This window comes from Erinaceus europaeus, chromosome 8 (genome assembly GCF_950295315.1).
Source record: "Erinaceus europaeus chromosome 8, mEriEur2.1, whole genome shotgun sequence".
NCBI classification, from domain to species: Eukaryota; Metazoa; Chordata; class Mammalia; order Eulipotyphla; family Erinaceidae; genus Erinaceus; species Erinaceus europaeus.
In genome coordinates this window covers 125,456,332-125,478,019 of record NC_080169.1, presented here as the reverse complement: position 1 = coordinate 125,478,019, position 21,688 = coordinate 125,456,332, and the positions used below count along the sequence as shown (strand labels likewise).

Below are 21,688 nucleotides of genomic sequence, written 5' to 3'. Positions count from 1 at the left end.
TGAGTGACCATCCATGTCTGAGTGTCCATCCCTGTCTGAGTGACCATCCCTGTCTGAGTGTCCATTTCTGTCTGAGTGACCATCCCTGTCCGAGTGACCATCCCTGTCTGAGTGACCATTTCTGTCTGAGTGACCATCCCTGTCTGAGTGTCCATCCCTGTCTGAGTGACCATCCATGTCTGAGTGTCCATCCCTGTCTGAGTGACCATCCCTGTCTGAGTGTCCATCCCTGTCTGAGTGTCCATCCCTGTCTAAGTGTCCATCCCTGTCTGAGTGACCATCCCTGTCTGAGTGTCCATCCCTGTCTGAGTGACCATCCATGTCTGAGTGTCCATCCCTGTCTGAGTGACCATCCCTGTCTGAGTGTCCATTTCTGTCTGAGTGACCATCCCTGTCCGAGTGACCATCCCTGTCTGAGTGACCATTTCTGTCTGAGTGACCATCCCTGTCTGAGTGTCCATCCCTGTCTGAGTGACCATCCATGTCTGAGTGTCCATCCCTGTCTGAGTGACCATCCCTGTCTGAGTGTCCATCCCTGTCTGAGTGTCCATCCCTGTCTGAGTGTCCATCCTTATCTAAGTGAACATCCCTGTCTGAGTGACCATCCCTGTCTGAGTGTCCATCCCTGTATGAGTGTCCATCCCTGTCTGAGTGTCCATTTCTGTCTGAGTGACCATCCCTGTCTGAGTGACCATCCCTGTCCGAGTGACCATCCCTGTCTGAGTGTCCACCCTGTCTGAGTGACCATCCCTGTCTGAGTAGCCAGCCAGCCTCTTGCTCTAGTTACTCTAAACTGGCTAAAGCCATCTCAGTCCTGGGATAAGAGGTTGACAGGTCCTAACCACTGAGGCACATAGCCGTGTGGTAGAGGCACTAGGCTCCCTGTGAACCAGCAGCAAAGTGGACATGACCACAGGGCTGCCAGTAAGCTGAGGCTTGCATCACCCTGAAGCCTCTGTCCCCACCTGGGCCCCGTCGGCTGCACCTGCAGGACCACCACACACAGCAGTGGGCGTCCGCCGTCCGGCAAGCCCAGCCGAGCGCCACGAGGGGCCACCAGCCACGGCCTCAAGCTCTCACGATGAGGACGGGAACAGGGCAGAGCACGGCAGGTGGCCAGGGACGTCACAGGGAGCTGTGGGCTGTCGGGGTGATGGCCCGGCTGCCCATGTCCAACGGAGGGGACTGTCTCAACTCTGGTACCTGCCGCCCAGATGGCCCACCTGCGAATACGCGGGGTGCGTCCAGCAAGAGGCAGAGCCCGGGCCTCATCCTGACACCTGCAGGCCAGTCCTGGGCTCCACACTCAGCCGCCAGCACGGCTGCACAGTGGGCACAGAGCAGGGCAGGGGCTGCCCAGTGAGAGCTGGCTGCAGGCAGGGTAGGCACAAGGGCAGGGGACTGCCCCCATATGTCAGGGAATGAGGGTCACAGCAGCGTCAGAAGGGCAGCTCTGCGCACAGCACTGTTTAGTCTCACTGAGGTGAAGACAGCACCCAGCAAACTGGATTGGATCATTAAGTTCAAAGGCTGCAATATTCTTAAATAAATTACATTCAAAGGACTGTGAGGGTTTTGAACTTAAACAACAAAAAGTGGTGTCTCCTCATTACGGACCGACTTCTAAAGCTCCCCGTCGCCCACAGGCCGTGCCCACACGAAAGCTAATGGTCCCAATTACCGTGCGTCCGGCTGCGTTCGAACATGCCAAGGGCACACGCGCCCTCCGTCCCGGCTGGCGGCACAAGAGAGTGTCTACCATGGTGAGCGTCATGGACTCTCTGCTGGGCTCCTCTGGGGGACACGGGGAGCTGGGCCACCCCGCTGCCCGTCCTTGGCTCCGGACCTGGCCGCTCCCGCCCCAGATAAGCCGCCTCTGGCCTGTGACGAGACAAGGCGCCGGCCTGCCACGCATCCTCTGTCACGCGCACGGCCACCTGTCCACACATCAGGGCCCAGAGAGGACAGAAGCTGACCCCCACCCCACAGACCCGCCCCAGCAAGGATGACCTGTGAGTGCCCATGGGATGGTGAGGACGGACGCCTGAGTGGGCTGAATGGGGGGTGGCAGGGCTGGGAGCTCTGGCCTCCCCAGAGGGAGGCCCATTGGCCAGAGCAGGGGAGGTCCTGGCCTCCAGGGGTGGGCACAGTGGACTGAGGTGACCACCACCCCCGCCTGGAGCTAGCCCACAGCCTGGAGGGAGGGCCAGAGGGGAAACTGAGGCAGAGACTCCTGCAGGAACAGTTAGCCAGCCCCTGGGCAGACCTGGCGTGTGGATGCCAGCCCAACCCTTGGAGATGCAGGAGCCCCTATGGGGGCAAGGGGTTCCACTCGGCACGCTCCAAGACAAAGGGTGGGGTGGGGTCAAAGGCAGCACACAGAGAGGGTGGACAGAAACCCCAACAGACCAAGGACATGGACAACAGGAGACAAAGAGGGAGAAAAAGGATGGAGAGGCTGGCACTGCTGGCCCCCCTCAGCCAGGCCTGTCACCCCCTGAGCTGACCCAGGCCCTGTCCTCTGCCCCTGAGCTGACCCAGACCCTGTCCTCTGTCCCTGAGCTGACCCAGACCCTGTCCTCTACCCCTGAGCTGACCCAGACCCTGTCCTCTGCCCCTGAGCTGACCCAGACCCTGTCCTCTGTCCCTGAGCTGACCCAGACCCTGTCCTCTGCCCCTGAGGTGACCCAGGCCCTGTCCTCTGCCCCTGAAATGACCCAGACCCTGTCCTCTGCCCCTGAGCTGACCCAGACCCTGTCCTCTGCCCCTGAGCTGACCCAGACCCTGTCCTCTGCCCCTGAGCAGACCCAGACCCTGTCCTCTGCCCCTGAGCTGACACAGACCCTGTCCTCTGCCCCTGAGCTGACACAGACCCTGTCCTCTGCCCCTGAGCTGACCCAGACCCTGTCCTCTGTCCCCCAGAGCTGACCCAGACGCTGTCCTCTGTCCCACTGAGCTGACCCAGACCCTGTCCTCTGCCCTGAGCTGACCCAGACCCTGTCCTCTGCCCCTGAGCTGACCCAGACACTGTCCTCTGCCCCTGAGCTGACCCAGACCCTGTCCTCTGCCCCTGAGCTGACCCAGACCCTGTCCTCTGCCCCTGAGCTGACACAGACCATGTCCTCTGTCCCACTGAGCTGACCCAGACCCTGTCCTCTGCCCTGAGCTGACCCAGACCCTGTCCTCTGCCCCTGAGCTGACCCAGACACTGTCCTCTGCCCCTGAGCTGACCCAGACCCTGTCCTCTGCCCCTGAGCTGACCCAGACCCTGTCCTCTGCCCCTGAGCTGACACAGACCATGTCCTCTGTCCCACTGAGCTGACCCAGACCCTGTCCTCTGCCCCTGAACTGACCCAGACCCTGTCCTCTGCCCCTGAGCTGACCCAGACCCTGTCCTCTGTCCCGAGCTGACCCAGACCCTGTCCTCTGCCCCTGAGCTGACCCAGACCCTGTCCTCTGCCCCTGAGCTGACCCAGACCCTGTCCTCTGCTCCCTGAGCTGACCCAGACCCTGTCCTCTGTCCCCCTGAGCTGACCCAGACCCTGTCCTCTGTCCCCCTGAGCTGACACAGACCCTGTCCTGTGTCCCTGAGCTGACACAGACCCTGTCCTCTGCCCCTGAGCTGACCCAGACCCTGTCCTCTGTCCCCTGAGCTGACCCAGACTCTGTCCTCTGTCCCCCTGAGCTGACCCAGACCCTGTCCTCTGTCTCCCTGAGCTGACCCAGACCCTGTCCTCTGCCCCCTGAGCTGACCCAGACCCTGTCCTCTGCCCCCTGAGCTGACCCAGACCCTGTCCTCTGTCCCCTGAGCGGACACAGACCCTGTCCTCTGCCCCTGAGCTGACACAGACCCTGTCCTCTGTCCCTGAGCTGACCCAGACCCTGTCCTCTGTCCCTGAGCTGACCCAGGCCCTGTCCTCTGTCCCTGAGCTGACCCAGGCCCTGTCCTCTGTCCCTGAGCTGACACAGACCCTGTCCTCTGTCCCCCTGAGCTGACCCAGACCCTGTCCTTTGTCCCCCTGAGCTGATCCAGGCCCTATCCTTGTCCCCTGAGCTGACCCAGACCCTATCCTTGTCCCCCTGAGTTGACCCAGGCCCTGTCCTTGTCCCCCTGAGTTGACCCAGGCCCTGTCCTCTGCTCCTCTGAGCTGACCCAGACTCTGTCCTCTGTCCCCCTGAGCTGACCCAGACCCTGTCCTCTGTCCCCTGAGCTGACCCAGACCCTGTCCTCTGTCCCCTGAGCTGACCCAGACCCTGTCCTCTGCCCCTGAGCTGACCCAGACCCTGTCCTCTGTCCCTGAGCTGACCCAGACCCTGTCCTCTGTCCCCCTGAGCTGACCCTGACCCTGTCCTCTGCCCCCTGAGCTGACACAGGCCCTGTCCTCTGTCCCTGAGCTGACCCAGACCCTGTCCTCTGCCCCCTGAGCTGACACAGGCCCTGTCCTCTGTCCCTGAGCTGACACAGACCCTGTCCTCTGTCCCTGAGGTGACACAGACCCTGTCCTCTGTCCCTGAGCTGACCCAGACCCTGTCCTCTGCCCCCTGAGCTGACCCAGACCCTGTCCTCTGTCCCTGAGCTGACCCAGACCCTGTCCTCTGTCCCCTGAGCGGACACAGACCCTGTCCTCTGCCCCTGAGCTGACACAGACCCTGTCCTCTGTCCCCTGAGCTGACCCAGACCCTGTCCTCTGTCCCTGAGCTGACACAGACCCTGTCCTCTGTCCCTGAGCTGACCCAGGCCCTGTCCTCTGTCCCTGAGCTGACACAGACCCTGTCCTCTGTCCCCCTGAGCTGACCCAGACCCTGTCCTTTGTCCCCCTGAGCTGATCCAGGCCCTATCCTTGTCCCCTGAGCTGACCCAGACCCTATCCTTGTCCCCCTGAGTTGACCCAGGCCCTGTCCTCTGCTCCTCTGAGCTGACACAGACCCTGTCCTCTGTCCCCCTGAGCTGACCCAGACCCTGTCCTCTGTCCCCCAGAGCTGACCCAGGCCCTGTCCTCTGCTCCCCTGGGCTGACTCAGGCTCTGCTCACAGAACCACTGCCCCCTGCCGGTGTCAAGTGCACCCCCACCCCGTCACTCCACATAGCAGCCGGCACCATCATGGCAGAGCAGATGTGTGCCCTCACATCCAAGGCTCTGCCATCAGCAGCTTTTAGCTGTGGGGACTCAGCTTCACTCACAAGTGTCCCCCACAGGCATGGGGGCCCAGCCGTAAATCACACCCTTCCGTGGGACGGTGCAGGGCCCCCGCATGAGGACCTGGGATCAGGGCAGGGGTCTCTGTACTGTCTCTGCCCACCTCGCTCTAACATGACTATTGAAGGCCAGACAGGGGGCTGTCCAGCACTGCCTCACACACCCACTGGCACCACGGTCAAAACGGTGTAAAAACAACTTAGCACGTGGAAGTGGAATAACAGGACAGCACATGAGGTACCAGATGGGACAGGTGCCACGGGGCCTCCCTCCCATCCCTCACCCCATGGTCTGCACGGTGGAGGCACGCAGCCCGCAGGGACACGGCGAGCGCCCGGGGCCATCGCCGCCCGAGGCCCCAGGGGCGGCCTTGCCTCTCCGTCTCAGGCATGCCAAGCAGGTTTCCACGTCTGCCCAGCCCCCGGCAGAGCGAGGGGCCCTGCCACTCCTCCGGCAGCCGTGTGGCTGGAGGCAGGGCCGCCGGGAGCCGCCTCAGAGCTGAGCGGCGAGACCCCCAAGGCCGGGAGCACAATGCCCCCAGGTGCCGGCTGTGCGGGCCGTCCTCTGACCAGCGAGTGCCCTGCTCTGCCGGCCGGGTGCTGCCCCACGGCTCCACTCCTGTCTCTCCGCACAACGGGGCACTGCTGAGTCTGAGGAAGACTATGGAGGGCTGGTTTTCTTCTCCCCACAGAAGAGCAGGAGGAGAAAAGACAGCTTGGGCTTCTACTCTGTGTCAGTCCCACAGAACTCGGTCTCCGTCTCGGGCTGCAGGGACCACTCAGCGCACCCGGTCGAGCAAATACATCACAGTGCACAAGGACGCGGGTTCAAGTCCCAGGTCCCCATCTGCAGGTGGAATTTTCAAGAGTGGTGAAGCAGGTCTGCAGGTATCTCCATCTCTTTTTTTTTAATAGTATTTATTTGTTTATTATTGGATAGAGACAGAGAAATTGAAAGGAAAGAAGGAGAGTGGTCCGGGAGGTGGTGCAGTGGAGAAGCACTGGACTCTCAACCATGAGGTCCCAAGTTCAATCCCCAGTAGCATATGTACCAGAGTGATGTCTGGTTCTCTCCCTCTCTGCCTATCTTTCTCATGAATAAATTCTTTTTTAAAAAGGGGGGGAAGGAGACAGAGATGGAGACAGAGAGACACCTGCAGCTCTGCTTCACCACTCCTGAAGCTTTCCCCCTGTAGGTGGGGACCGGGGGCTTGAACCTGGGTCCTGGCACACTGTAACGTGAGTGCTTAACCAGGTGTGCCACCGCCCAGCCCTCTTGTAGCTATCTCTATCTCCACCTTCCCTCTCGGTTTCTCTCCGTCCCTAAGCAATCAATAAAGACCATCTTCAGGGAGTCGGGCGGCGGCGCAGCGGGTTAAGCGCAGGTGGCGCTGAAGCGCAAGGACCGGCATAAAGATCCCAGTTCGAGCCCCCGGCTCCCCACCTGCAGGGGAGTCACTTCACAGGTGGTGAAGCAGGTCTGCAGGTGTCTATCTTTCTCTCCTCCTCTCTGTCTTCCCCTCGCTCTCTCCATTTCTCTCTGTCCTATCCAACAATGATGACATCAATAACTACAACAATAAAACAAGGGCAACAAAAGCGAATAAATAAAAGAAAAACTTTTTTTTAAAAAGCCATCTTCAAAGGCCCTATGAAGTCCCCACAGGACCGGTGTCCATACTACTGACATTGCTCTTTGCTCAGCAGCTCTGTCTGAAGACAGATGACCAGCTGCCGACACATCAGTCACCACAGGCTCCCTGGCGGCCAACAGAGGACAGCAACAAGGAGGACGCCCGCGTCAAATGCTCGTGTGTCCCCAGCACAGTCAAGGCTAGCTGGAGAGGAAGGGCCGGGGGCGGGGTCCCCACACAGCAGACCCTGGTGGAGGAGGTCCCACAGGGCCGGCTGGTGCACCCCGCCGTGCTGGGGGCGGCAAGGCCAGCTCTGCCTCTGGTAGCCTCTGCCCGCCCAGCAGTCTAGCCTCACCTCGGCCTCTGGAGGCAGGACAGGAGCTATGCTCCACTTTGACCCAGCCATCCCCCACTGGGAGGCCGGGCAGCCCACCTAGCCCTGGGCTTTGCCCAGCTCTGCCCCCACTAGAGTGCCAGGCAGCCCACCTAGCCCTGGGCTTTGCCCAGCTCTGCCCCCACTAGAGCGCCAGGCAGCCCACCTAGCCCTGGGCTTTGCCCAGCTCTGCCCCCACTAGAGCGCCAGGCAGCCCACCTAGCCCTGGGCTTTGCCCAGCTCTGCCCCCACTAGAGCGCCAGGCAGCCCACCTAGCCCTGGGCTTTGCCCAGCTCTGCCCCCACTAGAGTGCCAGGCAGCCCACCTAGCCCTGGGCTTTGCCCAGCTCTGCCCCCCTGAGCACCGGGCAGCCCACCTAGCCCTGGGCTTTGCCCAGCTCTGCCCCCCTGAGTGCCAGGCAGCCCACCTAGCCCTGGGCTTTGCCCAGCTCTGCCCCTCTGAGTGCCAGGCAGCCCACCTAGCCCTGGGCTTTGCCCAGCTCTGCCCCCACTAGAGCACCAGGCAGCCCACCTAGCCCTGGGCTTTGCCCAGCTCTGCCCCCCTGAGCGCTGGGCTCTCCTGGAGCTGGCAGTGGGCAGGACACACGCACCGTTCAGCCGTCGCTGCAAAGCCTCTTCCTCCAGGGTGATGACACACATTTGCTCATCCAGGTCTTCGAGAATCTAAATTTAAGATGGGACTCTTGAATAATGCAACACTGCAGCTGGTGCTCTGAGGACACTCAGCCCTTCCCATCGCTCAGCCTGGCCCACGGACACGTGAAAAAGGGTCCGGGCACCAGACGCTGACGGCCACGAGGCCTGCGCATCTCAGGAGTGAAGAACTCTGCGGTCCTCTCGGCCACTCGCAGACGTGCAGGGTCTGACACAGAGAGAGTGAAAGGCCGGAAAAGGCTCGTGCCCTAACCCCCCCACAATCACCCCAGAGAAGGAGCAGCCCGCGGACACGGCCGGGGACCCACACGGACCAGCTGGCCACTGGCAGGACGTCATCTATGCTGCCCCCACAGCCTCAGGAGCAGGGGCCTGGCAGAGCCCAGTGCTGGCCTCTGTCCTGGACCCAAAGCCTTGACCCCAGCAAGCAGAAAACTGGGGGACTGACAGCAATCTGGGGGGGGGACCCAGTGGGCATGCCGCAGCTGCCAGGTGAACAGGAAGTCAATTGCAAGCAGTGTCTCAACAAATACTGATGAGCCCTGGAGAGAAATGGGGGGCGGGGAGCAGTGGGAAGGCCAGCGGAAGGCTGGGGGCAGCGGGGTGATAAGGGAGGTGGGGGACAGTGGGGAGACGGAGGAGGTGGGGGCAGTGGGGAGGAAGCTGGGGAGGGGGACAGTGGGGAGGCTGGGGGTGCTGGGCAGTGGGGAGGAAGCTGGGGAGGGGGGCAGTGGGGAGGCTGGGGGTGCTGGGCAGGGGGGAGGCTGGGGGTGCTGGGCAGGGGGGAGGCTGGGGCTGCTGGGCAGGGGGAAGTCTGGGGGTGCTGGGGCAGGGGGGAGGCAGGGGGTGCTGGGCAGGGGGGAGGCTGGGGGTGCTGGGCAGGGGGGAAGCTGGGGGTGCTGGTGCAGTGGGGAGGCTGGGGTGCTGGGGCAGGGGGGACACTGGGGGTGCAGGGGCAGGGCGGAGGCTGGGGGTGCTGGGGCAGGGGGCAGGCTGGGGGTGCTGGTGCAGGGGGGAGGCTGGGGGTGCTGGTCAGTGGGGAGGCTGGGGGTGCTGGGGCAGAGGGGAGGCTGGGGGTGCTGGGGCAGGGGGGAGGCTGGGAGTGCTGGGCAGGGGGTCCAGGGAGGCCGTCTTGGGCGTAAGCAGTAAGGACCTGCTTCGTTTCTTTTGGGTGGAGGCCTGCTCAGCTCTGACTGAGGTGCTGTGAGGGCCTGAACTGGAGCGTCAGAGCCTGAGGCATGAGAGTCCTTCTGCCTGGCCGTCCGCTGTCTCCCTGGCCCCGGCGTCTGCTTCACCTCAGACAGATCTGAGCGGAGCATGTTGCTGGTGAGAAAGATCTCAGAAGCAGGCGTGGATGGGGAAGGGCTGACCACCGCCATCAGGACGGCTGGCCAGCACGGCCGCTGTGACCCCATGGCCAGGAGTGAGGGCAGAGGCCGGGGGTGGGCTGCGGGCTGTACGGCGGGCAGCAGGACCTCACGCTCGCCGCAGAGATGGCTGATGCGGCCGGTCTGTACCCACACTGCCTGGCATATGGCAAAGACCAGAGGCCACAGGAGCTCTGGAGCAGGCTCCAAGAGTCACGGCGATCACTGACCAGGCCTGGGGTCCAGCAGAACACGTCACCACACACCGGGACCCGAGTTCAAGCCCCCGGCCCCTGTGGCACGAGCGGTGGAGCTGGAATGCAGGCGTTTCCCCCCCGCCACACACATACACACACACACACACACACACACACACACACACACTTCTCTCTCTCCTATCGACAGCAGGAGGACACAGAGCACTGGAGATGAGGTGACACAGAAGCCAGCTAGTCCGACATGGTCTGCGGACGCAGACGCCCGGGAGCAGAGCTTTTCCTCCCCGCACAGCGCGGGAGCCGGAGCAGCACGAGCTGCCGGGAGACTGAGCTCCAGCCGCAGATGCAAGCCATCGACTTCCACCTGGGTGCTCACACTCAGCTCTTTAAAAGCAAGAACAAACCTGCTTTCCAGAGATGAAAAGGACTGAAAACAGCAGTTTGGGTCACAACCCACAAAAGCAGGGTCCCCCCCCAGCAGGTCGGGGCGGGCGTGGCGAGGGGGTACTCACCGCGGGCTTCACCAGCAGCTGCCCCGTGACGGTGAACATGCGTGACAGGCCGACTGGGGTGCACACTGCGGGGACAGAGACCAGCTCGCCGGGGGCGGGGCCCAGCGGGGCGGTGGGCAGCGTTCCCGGCTGTGAACTGGGCCCTTGGGAGGGGGGGTGCTGCCCCATAGCCTCAGTGAAGAAGGGGCCGCACAAGGAGGGAACCCCACAGCCTGCGAGAGGAAGGTGGAGCCCGAAGCAGGGACACGGGACCCCAGCAGGGAGGGGGCTGTGGGAGCCTCACTGAGAAGAAAGCAAAGAGGGGCCTGGTGGCGGTGCACATGCCACCATGCGCAGGGCTCCGGGTTCAAGCCCGTGCTCCCCACCTGCAGGGGGAAGCTTCACCAGTGGTGGAGCAGGGCTGCAGGTGTCTCTCTGCCTCTCTCCATTCCTCTCTGTCCTGTCAAATAAAATAAAAGAGGGGGGAGGGGGAGAGCGGCCTCCAGGGGCGGTGGATTCCTGGTGTCGGCACCGAGCCCTGGTGCCAATCCTGGCAAAAATAAAGGAGAAGCCGGAGAGCTGAAGGGCCAGTGCAGCTGCAGGCACTGGTGTCCGGAGAAGCAGAGCAGACCGTCCCAAAGGCCGCCTTCTGTCCTCGTCCCCTTTCACTGCTCAGAGGACCCCCAGGGGAGCTGTGACGCCGCCAGCATCACTGGCCGCAGCCGCAGGCAAGACTGCGCTTCAGAGGTCCTGTGCTGGGCTGGGGGCCAGGGGTTCCGTGCTGGGCGGGGGGCCTGGGCACACGTATGCCCAAGTGTCTCGGCACGGCGAGGGTGTCACGCGTGGCTTAGTAGTGTGGGTGAGACTTTCCTCAAATGGTAGCGTCTGACAATAGTATTTATGGGGCCGGGCGGTGGCGCACCTGGTTGAGCGCACATATTACAGTGCACAAGGACCCGGGTTCAAGCCCCCCGTCCTCACCTGTAGGGGAAGCGTCACAGGCTGTGAAGCAGGGCTGCAGGTATCTCTCTTGCTCCCTCTCTATCTCTCTTCCCTCTTAATTTCTCTCTCTACCCAAAATAAATAAATTTTACGGAAAAAAAGGAAAGAAAGCGCACTCATGTGCCGACTGTCTTGTACGCCGTCATCTCCCACAATGAGGCGACTAGAAACATAGAATGGTTTCACAGAGCGGCGTCTGGTGACCGCACGTCGGGAGAAGGCCAGGAGGCCGCTGGGCTGAGCGCACAGCCGCTCCGTGAGCAGCAGACCGGTACTCACCGAGCAGCAGCAGGCAGCCCAGCAGGGAAACGCAGGAGTACAGGTACGGCAGGTAGAACTCCCAGAGATCTAGAGATGGGAGAGCCGCGTCAGCACACGGGCACGCGTGCCTGACTTCCAACGGGTGCGACAGACACCCTGGACAGAAGGGCAGGGGATGACCTTTTGGCAACATCTGCTTGGGAAGGGGGAAGTCCCGCGGGATAGAGGAACAGAAACGGATTCCCGAAGCAAACACAAGCCCAAACCCAGAGGCACGGCGTGGGCGGGCGGCCTGTGTGGGGCAGCGAACCAGGGCTCCCGGGCGCATCCTTACCGTACAGCGACTCCATGCTGGCGGCATCCTGGTCCATGAGCGCTGAGGCCACCCACACAATGCCCAGGATCAGCGAGGCCAGAAGCACCAGCATGACCAGCGTCTCCAGGACCCGAGCACGCAGCCCCTGCCAGCAGAAGGGCGTCAGCAGAGGGGCTTCAGCGGGAGACCCGGCCCACAGGCCCGTCACAGGGAGAGAGAAGGGGGGCTCTGGGGGCTGCTCCTCCTGCCCGCAAATTTCTCTTCCTCATGAGAGAACAAGAGGGAGCTCCGCCATGGGGGGACCAAGCCCTGCCAGCTCTGCCATGGGGGGACCAGAGCCCTGACAGCTCTGCCATGGGGAGACCAGAGCCCTGCCAGCTCTGCCATGGGGGGACCAGAGCCCTGCCAGCTCTGCCATGGGGAGACCAAGCCCTGCCAGCTCTGCCATGGGGGGACCAGAGCCCTGCCAGCTCTGCCATGGGGGAGACCAGAGCCCTGCCAGCTCTGCCATGGGGGGGACCAGAGCCCTGCCAGCTCTGCCATGGGGGGACATGAGCCCTGCCAGCTCTGCCATGGGGGGACATGAGCCCTGCCAGCTCTGCCATGGGGGGACATGAGCCCTGCCAGCTCTGCCATGGGGGGACCAGAGCCCTGCTAGCTCTGCCATGGGGAGAACAGAGCCCTGCCAGCTCAGCCATGGGGAGACCAGAGCCCTGCCAGCTCTGCCATGGGGGGAACAGAGCCCTGCCAGCTCTGCCATGAAGGGACCAGAGCCCTGCCAGCTCTGCCATGGGGAGACCAGAGTCCTGCCAGCTCTGCCATGGGGGGACCAGAGGCCTGCCAGCTCTGCCATGGGGAGACCAAGCCCTGCAAGCTCTGCCATGGGGGGACCAGAGCCATGACAGCTCTGGCATGGGGGGACCAGAGCCCTGCCAGCTCTGCCATGGGGGGGACCAGAGCCTTGCCAGCTCTGCCATGGGGAGACCAGAGCCCTGCCAGCTCTGCCATGGGGAGACCAAGCCCTGCCAGCTCTCCATGGGGGGAACAGAGGCCTGCCAGCTCTGTCATGGGGGGACCAAGCCCTGCCAGCTCTGCCATGGGGAGACCAGAGCCCTGCCAGCTCTGCCATGGGGGGACCAGAGCCCTGCCAGCTCTGCCATGGGGAGACCAGAGCCCTGCCAGCTCTGCCACAGGGAGACCAGAGCCCTGCCAGCTCTGCCACGGGGGGACCAAAGCACTGCCAGCTCTGCCATGGGGAGACCAGAGCCCTGCCAGCTCTGCCATGGGGGGGACCAGAGCCCTGACAGCTCTGCCATGGGGAGACCAAGCACTGCCAGCTCTGCCATGGGGAGACCAAGTTTTGCCAGCTATGCCATGGGGGGACCAGAGCCCAGCCAGCTCTGCCATGGGGGGACCAGACCCCTGCCAGTTCTGCCATGAAGGGACCAGAGCCCTGCCAGATCTGTCATGGGGAGACCAGAGCCCTGCCAGCTCTGCCATGGGGGGACCAGAGCCCTTCCAGCTCTGCCATGGGGAGACCAAGCCCTGCAAGCTCTGTCATGGGGGGACCAGAGCCCTGCCAGCTCTGCCACGGGGGGACGAGAGCCCTGCCAGCTCTGCCATGGGGTGACCAAGCCCTGCCAGCTCTGCCATGGGGGGACCAGAGCCCTGCCAGCTCTGCCATGGGGAGACCAAGACCTGCCAGCTCTGCCATGGCGGGGACCAGAGCCCTCCCAGCTCTGCCATGGGGGGGACCAGAGCCCTGCCAGCTCTGCCATGGGGGGGACCAGAGCCCTGCCAGCTCTGCAAAGGGGGAGGACCAGAGCCCTGCCAGCTCTTCCATGGGGGGATCAGAGCCCTCCCAGCTCTGCCATGGGAGGACCAGAGTCCTGCCAGCTCTGCCATGGGGAGACCAAGCCCTGCCAGTTCTGCCATGGGGGAATCAGAGGGCTGGCAGCTCTGCCATGGGGGGACCAGAGCCCAGACAGCTCTGCCATGGGGGAACCAGAGCCCTGCCAGCTCTGCCATGGGGAGACCAGAGCCCTGCCAGCTCTGCCATGGGGAGACCAAGCCCTGCCAGCTCTGCCATGGGGTACCAGAGCCCTGCCAGCTCTGGATGAGGGGACCAGAGCCCTGCCAGCTCTGCCAGGGGGGGAACAGAGGCCTGCCAGCTCTGCCATGGGGAGACCAAGCCCTGCCAGCTCTGCCATGGGGGGACCAGAGCCCTGCCAGCTCTGCCATGGGGAGACCAAGCCCTGCCAGCTCTGCCACGGGGGGACCAGAGCCCTGCCAGCTCTGCCATGCGGAGACCAAGACCTGCCAGCTCTGCCATGGGGGGACCATAACCTGCCAGCTGTTCATGGGGAGACCAAGCCCAGCCAGGTCTGCCATGGGGGGGACCAGAACCCTGCCAGCTCTGCCATGGGGGGGACCAGAACCCTGCCAGCTCTGCCATTGGGGGGACCAGAGCCCTGCCAGCTCTGCTATGGGGGAGGACCAGAGCCCTGCCAGCTCTGCCATGGGGGGATCAGAGCCCTGCCAGCTCTGCCATGGGAGGACCAGAGTCCTGCCAGCTCTGCCATGGGGAGACCAAGCCCTGCCAGCTCTGCCATGGGGGGACCAGAGCGCTGCCAGCTCTGCCATGGGGGGACCAGAGCCCTGACAGCTCTGCCATGGGGGAACCAGAGCCCTGCCAGCTCTGGCATGGGGAGACCAGAGCCCTGCCAGCTCTGCCATGGGGAGACCAAGCCCTGCCAGCTCTGCCATGGGGTACCAGAGCCCTGCCAGCTCTGCCATGAGGGGACCAGAGCACTGCCAGCTCTGCCATGAGGGGACCAGAGCCCTGCCAGCTCTGCCATGGGGGGGGACCAGAGCCCTGCCAGCTCTGCAATGGGGGAGGACCAGAGCCCTGCCAGCTCTTCCATGGGGGGATCAGAGCCCTCCCAGCTCTGCCATGGGAGGACCAGAGTCCTGCCAGCTCTGCCATGGGGAGACCAAGCCCTGCCAGCTCTGCCATGGGGGGATCAGAGGGCTGCCAGCTCTGCCATGGGGGTACCAGAGCCCTGAGAGCTCTGCCATGGGGGAACCAGAGCCCTGCCAGCTCTGCCATGGGGAGACCAGAGCCCTGCCAGCTCTGCCATGGGGAGACCAAGCCCTGCCAGCTCTGCCATGGGGTACCAGAGCCCTGCCAGCTATGGATGAGGGGACCAGAGCCCTGCCAGCTCTGCCAGGGGGGGGACCAGAGACCTGCCAGCTCTGCCATGGGGAGACCAAGCCCTGCCAGCTCTGCCATGGGGGGACCAGAGCCCTGCCAGCTCTGCCATGGGGAGACCAAGCCCTGCCAGCTCTGCCACGGGGGGACCAGAGCCCTGCCAGCTCTGCCATGCGGAGACCAAGACCTGCCAGCTCTGCCATGGGGGGACCATAACCTGCCAGCTGTTCATGGGGAGACCAAGCCCAGCCAGCTCTGCCATGGGGGGGACCAGAGCCCTACCAGATCTGCCATGGGGGGGACCAGAACCCTGCCAGCTCTGCCATTGGGGGGACCAGAGCCCTGCCAGCTCTGCTATGGGGGAGGACCAGAGCCCTGCCAGCTCTGCCATGGGGAGATCAGAGCCCTGCCAGCTCTGCCATGGGAGGACCAGAGTCCTGCCAGCTCTGCCATGGGGAGACCAAGCCCTGTCAGCTCTGCCATGGGGGGACCAGAGCGCTGCCAGCTCTGCCATGGGGGGACCAGAGCCCTGACAGCTCTGCCATGGGGAGACCAAGCCCTGCCAGCTCTGCCATGGGGTACCAGAGCCCTGCCAGCTCTGCCATGAGGGGACCAGAGCACTGCCAGCTCTGCCATGAGGGGAGCAGAGCACTGCCAGCTCTGCCATGGGGGGGACCAGAGGCCTGCCAGCTCTGCCATGGGGAGACCAAGCCCTGCCAGCTCTGCCATGGGGGGACCAGAGCCCTGCCAGCTCTGCCATGGGGAGACCAAGCCCTGCCAGCTCTGCCATGGGGGGACCAGAGCCCTGACAGCTCTGCCATGGGGAGACCAAGACCTTCCAGCTCTGCCATGGGGGGACCAGAACCCTGCCAGCTCTGCTATGGGGAGACCAAGCCCTGCCAGTTCTGCCATGGGGGGGGACCAGAGCCCTGCAAGCTCTGACATGGGGGGACCAGAGCCCTGCCAGCTCTGCCATGGGGGGGACCAGAGCCCTGCCAGCTCTGCCATGGGGAGACCAAGCCCTGACAGCTCTGCCATGGGGGGACCAGAGCCCAGCCAGCTATGCCATGAGGGGACCAGAGCCCTGCCAGCTCTGCCATAGGGGGACCAGACCCTGCCAGCTCTGCCGTGGGGAGACCAGAGCCCTGCCAGCTCTGCTATGGGGGGAACCAGAGCCCTGACAGCTCTGCCATGGGGGGAACTAGAGCCCTGACAGCTCTGCCATGGGGGTACCAGAGCCCTGCCAGCTCTGCCATGGGGGAAACCAGAGCCCTGACAGCTCTGCCATGGGGAGACAAAGCTCTGCCAGCTCTGCCATGGGGAGACCAAGCCCTGCCAGCTCTGCCATGGGGTAACCAGAGCCCTGCCAGCTCTGCCATGGGGAGACCAAGCCCTGCCAGCTCTGCCATGGGGGGACCAGAGCCCTGCCAGCTCTGCCATATGGGGAACAGAGCCCTGCCAGCTCTGCCATGGTGGGAACTAGAGCCCTGCCAGCTCAGCCATACTGGGGACTTGATCCCTGCCAGCTCTGCCATGGGGAGACCAAGCCCTGCCAGCTCTGCCATGGGGGGACCAGAGCTCTGCCAGCTCTGCCATGGGGGGACCAGAGCCCTGCCAGCTCTGCCATGGTGGGGACTAGAGCCCTGCCAGCTCTGCCATGGTGGGGACCTGATACCTGCCAGCTCTGCCATGAGGAGACCAAGCCCTGCCAGCTCTGCCATGTGGGGGACCAGAGCCCTGCCAGCTCTGCCATGGCGAGACCAAGCCCTGCCAGCTCTGTCATGGGGGGGATCAGAGCCCTGCCAGCTCTGCCATGGGGAGACCAAGCCCTGCCAGCTCTGCCATGGGGGGACCAGAACCCTGACAGCTCTGCCTTGGGGGGACCAGAGCCCTGCCAGCTCTGCCATGGGGAGACCAAGCCCTGCCAGCTCTGCCGTGGGGGGACGAGAGCCCTGCCAGCTCTGCCATGGGGAGACCAAGACCTGCCAGCTCTGCCATGGGGGGACCAGAACCTGCCAACTGTTCCATGGGGAGACCAAGCCCAGCCAGCTCTGTCATGGGGGGGACCAGAGCCCTGCCAGCTCTGCCATGGGGGGGACCAGAGCCCTGCCAGCTCTGCCATGGGGGGGACCAGAGCCCTGCCAGCTCTGCCATGGGGGAGGACCAGAGCCCTGCCAGCTCTGTCATGGGGGGATCAGAGCCCTGCCAGCTCTCCCGTGGGGAGACCAGAGCCCTGCCAGCTCTGCCGTGGGGAGACCAGAGCCCTGCCAGCTCTGCCATGGGGGGACCAGAGCCCTGCCAGCTCTGCCATGGGGAGACCAGAGCCCTGCCTGCTCTGCCATGGGGAGACCAGAGCCCTGCCAGCTCTGCCATGGGGGTGACCAGAGCCCTGCCAGCTCTGCCATGGGGAGACCAAGCCCTGCCAGCTCTGCCATGGGGTACCAGAGCCATGCCAGCTCTGCCATGAGGGGACCAGAGCACTGCCAGCTCTGCCATGGGGGGGACCAGAGGCCTGCCAGCTCTGCCATGGGGAGACCAAGCCCTGCCAGCTCTGCCATGGGGGGACCAGAGCCCTGCCAGCTCTGCCATGGGGAGACCAAGACCTGCCAGCTCTGCCATGGGGGGACCAGAACCTGCCCGCTGTTCCAAGGGGAGACCAAGACCAGCCAGCTATGCCATGGGGAGGACCAGAGCCCTGCCAGCTCTGCCATGGGGGGGACCAGAGCCCTGCCAGCTCTGCCATGGGGGGGACCAGAGCCCTGCCAGCTCTGCTATGGGGGAGGACCAGAGCCCTGCCAGCTCTGCCATTTGGGGATCAGAGCCCTGCCATCTCTGCCATGGGAGGACCAGAGTCCTGCCAGCTCTGCCATGGGGAGACCAAGCCCTGCCAGCTCTGCCATGGGGGGACCAGAGCGCTGCCAGCTTTGCCATGGGGGGACCTGAGCCCTGACAGCTCTGCCATGGGGGAACCAGAGCCCTGCCAGCTCTGCCATGGGGAGACCAAGCCCTGCCAGCTCTGCCATGGGGTACCAGAGCCCTGCCAGCTCTGCCATGAGGGGACCAGAGCACTGCCGGCTCTGCCATGGGGGGGACCAGAGGCCTGCCAGCTCTGCCATGGGGAGACCGAGCCCTGCCAGCTCTGCCATGAGGGGACCAGAGCCCTGCCAGCTCTGCCATGGGGAGACCAAGCCCTGCCAGCTCTGCCATGGGGGGACCAGAGCCCTGACAGCTCTGCCATGGGGAGACCAAGACCTGCCAGCTCTGCCATGTGGGGAACAGAACCCTGCCAGCTCTGCCATGGGGAGACCAAGCCCTGCCAGCTCTGCCATGGGGGGGGACCAGAGCCCTGCAAGCTCTGACATGGGGGGACCAGAGCCCTGCCAGCTCTGCCATGGGGGGGACCAGAGCCCTGCCAGCTCTGCCATAGGGGGACCAGAGTCCAGCCAGCTCTGCCATGGTGGGGACTAGAGCCCTGCCAGCTCTGCCATGGTGGGGACCTGATCCCTGCCAGCTCTGCCATGGGGAGACCAAGCCCTGCCAGCTCTGCCATGGGGGGACCAGAGCCCTGCCAGCTATGCCATGAGGGGACCAGAGCCCTGCCAGCTCTGCCATAGGGGGACCAGAGCCCTGACAGCCCTGCCGTGGGGAGACCAGAGCCCTGCCAGCTCGGCCGTGGCCAGACCAGAGCACTGCCAGCTCTGCCATGGGGGGAACCAGAGCCCTGACAACTCTGCCATGGGGGGAACTAGAGCCCTGACAGCTCTGCCATGGGGGTACCAGAGCCCTGCCAGCTCTGCCATGGGGGAAACCAGAGCCCTGACAGCTCTGCCATGGGGAGACAAAGCTCTGCCAGCTCTGCCATGGGGAGACCAAGCCCTGCCAGCTCTGCCATGGGGTACCAGAGCCCTGCCAGCTCTGCCATGAGGGGACCAGAGCACTGCCAGCTCTGCCATGGGGGGGACCAGAGGCCTGCCAGCTCTGCCATGGGGAGACCAAGCCCTGCCAGCTCGGCCATGGGGGGACCAGAGCCCTGCCAGCTCTGCCATGGGGAGACCAAGCCCTGCCAGCTCTGCCATGGGGGGGACTAGAGACCTGCCAGCTCTGCCATGGGGGAGGACCAGAGCCCTGCCAGCTCTGTCATGGGGGGATCAGAGCCCTGCCAGCTCTCCCGTGGGGAGACCAGAGCCCTGCCAGCTCTGCCGTGGGGAGACCAGAGCCCTGCCAGCTCTGCCATGGGGGACCAGAGCCCTGCCAGCTCTGCCATGGGGAGACCAGAGCCCTGCCTGCTCTGCCATGGGGAGACCAGAGCCCTGCCAGCTCTGCCATGGGGAGACCAAGCCCTGCCAGCTCTGCCATGGGGTACCAGAGCCATGCCAGCTCTGCCATGAGGGGACCAGAGCACTGCCAGCTCTGCCATGGGGGGGACCAGAGGCCTGCCAGCTCTGCCATGGGGAGACCAAGCCCTGCCAGCTCTGCCATGGGGGGACCAGAGCCCTGCCAGCTCTGCCATGGGGAGACCAAGACCTGCCAGCTCTGCCATGGGGGGACCAGAACCTGCCCGCTGTTCCAAGGGGAGACCAAGACCAGCCAGCTATGCCATGGGGAGGACCAGAGCCCTGCCAGCTCTGCCATGGGGGGGACCAGAGCCCTGCCAGCTCTGCCATGGGGAGACCAGAGCCCTGCCTGCTCTGCCATGGGGAGACCAGAGCCCTGCCAGCTCTGCCATGGGGAGACCAAGCCCTGCCAGCTCTGCCATGGGGTACCAGAGCCATGCCAGCTCTGCCATGAGGGGACCAGAGCACTGCCAGCTCTGCCATGGGGGGGACCAGAGGCCTGCCAGCTCTGCCATGGGGAGACCAAGCCCTGCCAGCTCTGCCATGGGGGGACCAGAGCCCTGCCAGCTCTGCCATGGGGAGACCAAGACCTGCCAGCTCTGCCATGGGGGGACCAGAACCTGCCCGCTGTTCCAAGGGGAGACCAAGACCAGCCAGCTATGCCATGGGGAGGACCAGAGCCCTGCCAGCTCTGCCATGGGGGGGACCAGAGCCCTGCCAGCTCTGCCATGGGGGGGACCAGAGCCCTGCCAGCTCTGCTATGGGGGAGGACCAGAGCCCTGCCAGCTCTGCCATTTGGGGATCAGAGCCCTGCCATCTCTGCCATGGGAGGACCAGAGTCCTGCCAGCTCTGCCATGGGGAGACCAAGCCCTGCCAGCTCTGCCATGGGGGGACCAGAGCGCTGCCAGCTCTGCCATGGGGGGACCTGAGCCCTGACAGCTCTGCCATGGGGGAACCAGAGCCCTGCCAGCTCTGCCATGGGGAGACCAGAGCCCTGCCAGCTCTGCCATGGGGAGACCAAGCCCTGCCAGCTCTGCCATGGGGTACCAGAGCCCTGCCAGCTCTGCCATGAGGGGACCAGAGCACTACCGGCTCTGCCATGGGGGGGACCAGAGGCCTGCCAGCTCTGCCATGGGGAGACCGAGCCCTTCCAGCTCTGCCATGAGGGGACCAGAGCCCTGCCAGCTCTGCCATGGGGAGACCAAGCCCTGCCAGCTCTGCCATGGGGGGACCAGAGCCCTGACAGCTCTGCCATGGGGAGACCAAGACCTGCCAGCTCTGCCATGTGGGGAACAGAACCCTGCCAGCTCTGCCATGGGGAGACCAAGCCCTGCCAGCTCTGCCATGGGGGGGGACCAGAGCCCTGCAAGCTCTGACATGGGGGGACCAGAGCCCTGCCAGCTCTGCCATGGGGGGAACCAGAGCCCTGCCAGCTCTGCCATAGGGGGACCAGAGTCCAGCCAGCTCTGCCATGGTGGGGACTAGAGCCCTGCCAGCTCTGCCATGGTGGGGACCTGATCCCTGCCAGCTCTGCCATGGGGAGACCAAGCCCTGCCAGCTCTGCCATGGGGGGACCAGAGCCCTGCCAGCTATGCCATGAGGGGACCAGAGCCCTGCCAGCTCTGCCATAGGGGGACCAGAGCCCTGACAGCTCTGCCGTGGGGAGACCAGAGCCCTGCCAGCTCGGCCGTGGCCAGACCAGAGCACTGCCAGCTCTGCCATGGGGGGAACCAGAGCCCTGACAACTCTGCCATGGGGGGAACTAGAGCCCTGACAGCTCTGCCATGGGGGTACCAGAGCCAGCCAGCTCTGCCATGGGGGAAACCAGAGCCCTGACAGCTCTGCCATGGGGAGACAAAGCTCTGCCAGCTCTGCCATGGGGAGACCAAGCCCTGCCAGCTCTGCCATGGGGTACCAGAGCCCTGCCAGCTCTGCCATGAGGGGACCAGAGCACTGCCAGCTCTGCCATGGGGGGGACCAGAGGCCTGCCAGCTCTGCCATGGGGAGACCAAGCCCTGCCAGCTCGGCCATGGGGGGACCAGAGCCCTGCCAGCTCTGCCATGGGGAGACCAAGCCCTGCCAGCTCTGCCATGGGGGGACCAGAGCCCTGACAGCTCTGCCATGGGGAGACCAAGCCCTGCCAGCTCTGCCATGGGGGGACCAGAACCATGCCAGCTCTGCCATGGGGAGACCAAACCCTGCCAGTTCTGCCATGGGGGGACCAGAGCCATTCCAGCTCTGCCATGGGGGTATCAGAGCCCTGCCAGCTCTGCCATGGGGGGACCAGAGCCATTCCAGCTCTGCCATGGGGGTATCAGAGCCCTGCCAGCTCTGCCATGGGGGGATCAGAGCCCTGCCAGCTCTGCCATGGGGGGACCAGAGCCCTGCCAGGTCTGCCATGGGGGGGGACCAGAGCCCTGCCAGCTCTGCCATGGGGGGATCAGAGCCCTGCCAGCACTGCCATGGGGGGACCAGAGCCCTGCCAGCTCTGCCATGGGGGGACCAGAGCCCTGCCAGCTCTGCCATGGGGAGACCAAGCCCTGCCAGCTCTGCCATGGGGTTACCAGAGCCCTGCCAGCTCTGCCATGGGGGGACCAAGCCCTGCCAGC

The 21,688-nt window shown here is 64.6% G+C and overlaps 1 protein-coding gene across 4 annotated transcripts in view; it reads right to left on the bottom strand.

The window, feature by feature from the left end:
• Window positions 1–21,688, bottom strand: part of LMBR1 (limb development membrane protein 1) — a 129,519-nt gene that overhangs the window by 34,546 nt on the left and 73,285 nt on the right. For all 4 annotated transcript variants that reach the window (XM_060196889.1, XM_060196890.1, XM_060196887.1 and 1 more), the window contains 4 exons: window positions 11,552–11,678; window positions 11,236–11,304; window positions 9,976–10,040; window positions 7,815–7,887 (listed from right to left, as the gene is read on the bottom strand). In XM_060196889.1, the coding sequence (XP_060052872.1) occupies window positions 7,815–7,887; window positions 9,976–10,040; window positions 11,236–11,304; window positions 11,552–11,678 (334 nt within the window). The remainder of the gene's footprint in view (window positions 1–7,814; window positions 7,888–9,975; window positions 10,041–11,235; window positions 11,305–11,551; window positions 11,679–21,688) is intronic.